At 47.6% G+C, this 6,000-nt stretch overlaps 2 protein-coding genes across 2 annotated transcripts; both read right to left on the reverse strand.

Annotated features, from left to right (window-relative positions):
- Positions 1-3,489: 3,489 nt before the first annotated feature.
- On the reverse strand, positions 3,490-4,254 carry LOC132926262 (uncharacterized). The gene has a single exon (XM_060990597.1). It carries the CDS (start codon positions 4,252-4,254, stop codon positions 3,490-3,492), a length of 765 nt encoding a protein of 254 aa, XP_060846580.1.
- A 30-nt stretch (positions 4,255-4,284) lies between these two features.
- Positions 4,285-5,305, reverse strand: LOC132926263 (uncharacterized). The gene is made up of 2 exons (XM_060990598.1): positions 5,250-5,305; positions 4,285-5,092 (listed from the first exon to the last, which is right to left on the reverse strand). Exons 1-2 carry the CDS (start codon positions 5,303-5,305, stop codon positions 4,285-4,287), a joined length of 864 nt encoding a protein of 287 aa, XP_060846581.1.
- Between the last annotated feature and the right edge of the window lie 695 nt (positions 5,306-6,000).

Genomic DNA, 6,000 nt, shown 5'->3' on the forward strand with positions numbered 1-6,000 from the left:
TGTACCCTGAAATTGTATAACTAGAAACAAACAAAAAGCTAAGAATTGAAACCAGTTTAAAAAAAACCGGGTTCTTTTGTTTTAACAACTGGTCATATAATACAGTTTCAAAGTCTTTACAAGAACTATTACTTTCCCACCATTATTTTACACTAATTTTTATAACATAGTATTCCAAAAGGTAATAAAAATATTTAATTAATATTAATTTAAACATTACAAATATATATGATACACATAATTATAATTTAATTAAAAAATGATTTTTAAAATTTAAAAATAAATATTTGTAAGGGATTTTTCAACATAGGATGTGTGGTCAGTGTTATTTATATTGGAGTAAGGAGTGAAATTGCTTTCTAACTGCGAGGAGGCAAACAGGTTTGATTTTTCGGAGTTAGTATTGGCGAAGGTTCTATCCGGATATCTATTAGGTGGGATTGCATTTTTTTGGTTAAAAATTCTTTTAGTAGCTTTCCAAATACAGTTGTTTGAGTTGGTTAAATTGTGTATGTATTGATGATATGTTTCTGTATTGTGTCTGCGTAGAAAGTTTTTAAATGAACATGTCATAGAATTGTAGTGGGTTTTTTCAAAGGTAAGGTGCCAACGATTTCTAGCTCGACGTTTTTCGGAATAGAACTTAGAGATGTAATCAAGGAGAATATTCATATTGCGAGTGGTAGACAGAGAAGTTGAAGAGTCGAGTGCGGTCTGTATTAAATATTTTCTTTACATAGTAGGTACTTGCAAAAGTTTTCTAAAATGTCAGAACTACATCAAAAACAAGAAAAAAGAACAACATTAAGGCTTCTGTTGACTGTTACCAAGGTTTGTATTATATTATAATATATTTATATGATGGCTGTCGCCACCGCTACTTACGGTACTTCTTTGAAGTGGATTTCATTGATTTCTTTTTCTGCTATCTGTACGTATAATACTCAATATTATTAGTTCAAAATATTAGCTGATATTAGAATTTCCACAGCTATTTCTGGTAGATATGGAATTTTTGGAATTTGAATTTTACAATCTGGGGTAGATATTTTATAGTTATATTTATTGACCATCAGTTGTTAATTATTATAATACTATATTATTATGTTAGCCCTGGTCGTGACTACAACAATTTAAAGTAGAAGAATTTTTTTGTTTGATATACTTGATTTTAAATATAATGATCTTCCATTCTAAATACTCGTAACAAAAATTAAAGTAGGCAGTAAAAGAAGTTGAAAATTATGTAGTCTTTAATTAATATAATAAATTTAGTATTATAAATACAATCGTTAATTTATATTTTTAGAAGTAGATGGTTTTGGTTCTTCTATTTCAACGAGTACCATTCATAGGAACTGAAAATTTTTAGCAATAATTACACGAGGAACGCCGGCTGACCAAATTGATGAATGCTTGAAAAATTCTTATCATTTAAAACTACAGAAATTATAATGCTAAAAAAAATATGAGGGTATTTTTAACGCATAATCCTACATTGAAAGCTTTTTCAGAACAATTAATACTCCTAGGTAATGGAAAATGGCCTGAAAATTCAGATGGAACAATTGAATTCCCAACTAATTTCTACAATATTGTCAATATCAATAGAATCTTTGATAAAAAACATATTCCCTGATATACAAAAATATTATACCAATCATGAATGGTCTTGTGAAAGAGCCATTCTTGCCCTAACAAATACTAAAGTAAATATTATTAATAAAGATATATTGAACTCTCTCCCGGAAAAATTCAAACATACAAATCAATCGATACTGTATGGAATCCCGATGATACAGTACACTACCCTATGGAATTCTTAAATTCCTTGGAAATATCGGGTTTGCCTACTCATATTTTAACTTTGAAAATTGGAGCATCTATTATGCTTTTAAGAAATATTAATCCGCCACAATTATGCAATGGAACGCGATTATTTGTAAAAGCTTCAAATAACAATATGATAGAAGCTAGAAAATCTTTACATATATATAACCTAACCTAACCTTTTTTTTTTTTACGACGGTATCGTAAGGGGGCCGGAGACACCCTGAGGCATTTCGTCAGCTCCCCCCACATCGTTTATTAACAATAAATTACAATTATAATATATACATGACAATGATATTATAGTTTATTTACAAGTAGTAGTTGGCCCTACGCCAACTAAGAAACGGCCTTCGGCTCACAACAAAGCGGCTTAACTAGAGAGTTAATCTTGACGTTGCCGCTCCCTCTCCTCGGCTTCCCTCTTCGTCAGCACCTCCTTCACGAACTACTCTACCGCCGTCCAGTTGCTCCTTGACTCCAGCATCTTCCCCACAACGGTCTCGGGAATGAATGGGTCGTTGATTTCAGCCTTCAGCTCCATTCTCCGACGTCACCACCTGTCACACAGGAAGAACGCGTGCTCCACGTCGTCCACTGGCGCGAGACAGTCCACACACATAGGGTTGTCCAGCTTCCGAATCCGGTGCAGGTACTGGCCGAAGCATCCGTGTCCCGACAGGAACTGCGTCAGGTGGAAGTTCGTCGTCAGCCCGTGGCTCCTGGCGCACCAGGCACGGACGTCCGGGATCAACCGCCTGGTTCAGCTTCCTTTTTCCTCCGTCGACCATCTCTCCTGCCATGCCTCAATGGTGACGGTTCTCGGATCGTTGCCTCCTGTGGGGGCCAAGGGAGCCCGTCTCCGGTCGAACACTCTGCCTCTCTCTCCCTTGCCAGGAGGTCTGCGGGTGGCGTTGATGCGATCACGTTTGTGGCCGCCTCGGAGACGGTGCGGTACGCGCAGACGCAACGAAAAATAACTCTCCGTTGAGCTCTGTTCAGGGCCCTGACGTTCCCTGGCACGAGCTCCAGCGTATGCGCCCAGCTAGGGGCTCTGTACAGGAGCACGGAGTGCACCACCGACGACAGGAGCCGCCGTCGGTCCTCTCGGGGTCCGCCCACATTCGGCATGATCCTGGCCAGCTGGTTCCCGATCTCCGCTGCTCTGGCTGCCGCTTTCTTCACCTGGCCCTTGAACAGCATCGACTTGTCCACCACCATCCAGAAATAGGTTATCGAGAGTCGAGAGTCGAACGTCTCTGCCGCACAGTCTGATCGCGGGCTGGGTGTACTTGTACCTCGACGTGAAGAGGACGGCTTCCGTCTTCCCCACCGCGATCTGAAGGCCGAGGTCGGTGATCCGCTGCTCCACCAAGGACAGTGCCTCGTTCGTCACGGATTCCAACTCCTGGGTCGACTTGGCCCTGGTGACCAACATCGTGTCATCTGCGAATCCCAGCAGCTTGGCTCCGCTGGGCAGCTCGGTTCTCAGGACGGCGTCAAATGTAGCGTTCCATAGGAGGGGGCCCACGACGGAACCCTGGGGCACGCCTCCGGAAATCACGATCTCCAGCGTACCGCCCTCCGCGCAGTTTGCGTGCACCGTTCCCGTTCTCCCGGGAGGCCCCGCGCTCTGCGTCCTGCCAGTCCTGGGAGCCGTCATGTTCGAGCCACTCGGCCAGGAACAGTCCAGCGAGGAAGGTGTCGTTGGCGACATCGCCCGCGGTGTTCCAGACGCGTGGGGCGACGGTGGTCGCGGGAGTGGCTCTGTCTTGGTCGCGTCCAGGAGTCAGGGAGAACCTGATGTGATGTGATGTGATGGTGGTCGCTGTTATTGAACACCAACTCCAGTACTCTCCAGTCTGTGATGTGAGCTGCCAAGGAGTCGCAGGACAGGGTGACGTCGACGATGGATCCGGCGCCTCTCGAGAAGGTCGGAGTTGAGCCCGAGTTCGCGATGACCAGACCGAGGGACTCGATCAGCAGCTCCAGTTCTTCTCCTTTTCTGTTGTCGACCCAGTCGCCCCACGCAGCAGATCTCGCGTTGAGATCCCCGGTGACGAGGACGGGGACTTCCTGTTGAACGGTCCTGATGCTGTCCTTGAGACGGCGGAGCAGGTCCTGGAAGTCTTCGATGGGCTTGTTGGGCGACGCGTAGCAGCTGTACACCTGGACGCCGTTTAGTCGAGCTGACACAAACTCAGGGTCGCTGATGACGTTAGCCACTGTTACTCCCGTGTTCGCGACATAGATGGCTGCCTTCCGTTGTCCGGCGCTCGCGTGCCAGGCACTGGAGTTTGGATCCGCCTTGTAAGGGTCGCTGATCAGGGCGACGTCGACTTTCTCTTCAACCATATACTGCGTGACGAGGTCTTGTGCCACGCGACAATGGTTGAGGTTGCACTGTACGAAGTTGAGTCCCATCACACCGCTCTGCTCGCTTCTGCAGGCGTCTCACGTCTTGAGGTCTTGAGGCTGCTGCGTCTGCTTCTGTTGGGCGCAGTCCTTCACCAGGTGGTCTTCCTTCTTGCACCTGTGACAGCGACGGGGTTTGGCCTCGCCCCGGCACTCGGCAGCTAGGTGTCCTTTGCCTTGGCAGCGGAAGTAGGTTGGTTGGTTGTTAGTCAACAGCTTGACCCTGCACCTGGTCCACTCCACGGTGACCGCTTTCTTCTCCGCCAGCGTGATGACGTCCTTGAGCGGCAAGTGCAGGCTCGCGACGAACTCCCCTCTTCCTCCGGAGTTCTTGCGGATGGTCACGTTCTCGGAGGTGACTCCGGTGACTCCCGCCTGCGTGACACCAGCAACGACGTTCTCTGCCTCTGCCCATTCTGGAACTCCCAGCAGTAGAACGGGCGTACAGGGCTCGGGTAACCTGACCCTGGCCGCGTCTTCTACCACCTCACGGATCTTCCCGGCTAGCAACGTGGCTTTTTCATTCCCCTCGACCTCGAGGAGAATACTGCCCGCCCTGGTCTTTCTTGTCGTCAGGACCTTGACGCCAAGAGACTGAAGGTTGATCAAGCCCGATACCTTCTTCATCACGGAGGCTAGAGAGCCTCCTTCAGCCGGGCGGTCAATGGTGACCGCCATGGATCGCGAAGCCCGCTTCCACAGGAGAGCCACTAGGTCGGTGGCCGAGTGTGGTTGTCGGGCCGGCTTCGGTGGCCTCTTCTTTTTCACGACCTCGCTCCAGGTCTGCTGCTGCTGGGGCTGCATCTGCATCTGCTGCTTCTGTTGCCGCTGCCGTTTCTGATCCAACCTGACCTAACCTAACCTTTTTTTTTTTTTTTTAGACAATCGCTAAACAGGGAGGGAATTAGATTTCCCCATTACTGCCTCCCTACCAGCATCATTTATTCAATGAAAAACACTACAATTTATACAATATTATAAAAAAGTATAACAAATTTATTTACATCAGACTGGGAGCCGCCAACTGCCTCTCCCTTTCTAGCTCTTCTTTAACACTCATGATGTCTTCGACCATATGGTTGAACAGTTCCCTTTTCTTAGCAGCTGATGCGAGGATCCTCCTCCTGGGTTCTCTTTCCACTGGCAACTCGGCTGCAGCTGGTCCGCACAGTAAGTCGGCGACGTCCGATCGACAGCGCCAGCTCGCGTCGCTGGAGGTTCCAAAACATGCATACAAATAGTGTATACTCGACGTCGTCCACCTCCGCCGGGCAGTGATAGCAGGCCGGACTTTGCGCCTTGCCCATCGACCACAGATATTTCTGAAAACACCCGTGGCCGGTGAGGGCCTGGGCCATGTGATAACTCACAGTCTTCGGTCCTCGGTACCACCACCTTGACGAGTCGAAAATGAGCCTCTTTGACCACTCCGCCTTGGGGGTCGCCACCCAGAGTTCCTGCCATCACTGTACTATATCCGCCGTGATTTCCCACTTGGTCGGGGAAGCACCGGCACTCTTCGTCAACGCAATTCTTCTTCTACTGTCAGCCTGTAGAGTGACAGGGGGTATTCTGGCCAGCACGAGGGAAGCCATGTCCGAAACCGTTCGATAACACACGTGACCCTCAGTGCAGCCACCCTCTGTGCTTGCAGAAGGAGATTCTTGCTCTTCTGCGTCTCCGAAAACCGCTCCGACCAGATTACTGCTCCGTAGAGCAGCCGGCTATGAATCACGCTTATTAACAAACTCCTTT

The sequence above is a fragment of the Rhopalosiphum padi genome, chromosome 3, assembly GCF_020882245.1.
Source record: "Rhopalosiphum padi isolate XX-2018 chromosome 3, ASM2088224v1, whole genome shotgun sequence".
In the NCBI taxonomy this organism is placed as follows: domain Eukaryota; kingdom Metazoa; phylum Arthropoda; class Insecta; order Hemiptera; family Aphididae; genus Rhopalosiphum; species Rhopalosiphum padi.

Excerpts from the sequence above, each read along its gene's own strand:
- LOC132926262 (XM_060990597.1), bottom strand. The coding sequence starts at position 4,254 with ATGGGACTCAACTTCGTACAGTGCAACCTCAACCATTGTCGCGTGGCA.
- LOC132926263 (XM_060990598.1), bottom strand. The coding sequence starts at position 5,305 with ATGAGTGTTAAAGAAGAGCTAGAAAGGGAGAGGCAGTTGGCGGCTCCC. Across the intron at positions 5,093-5,249 it reads TTGGCGGCTCCCAGTCTGAT|GTTGGATCAGAAACGGCAGC; the intron begins GTAAATAAATTT and ends AGGTTAGGTCAG.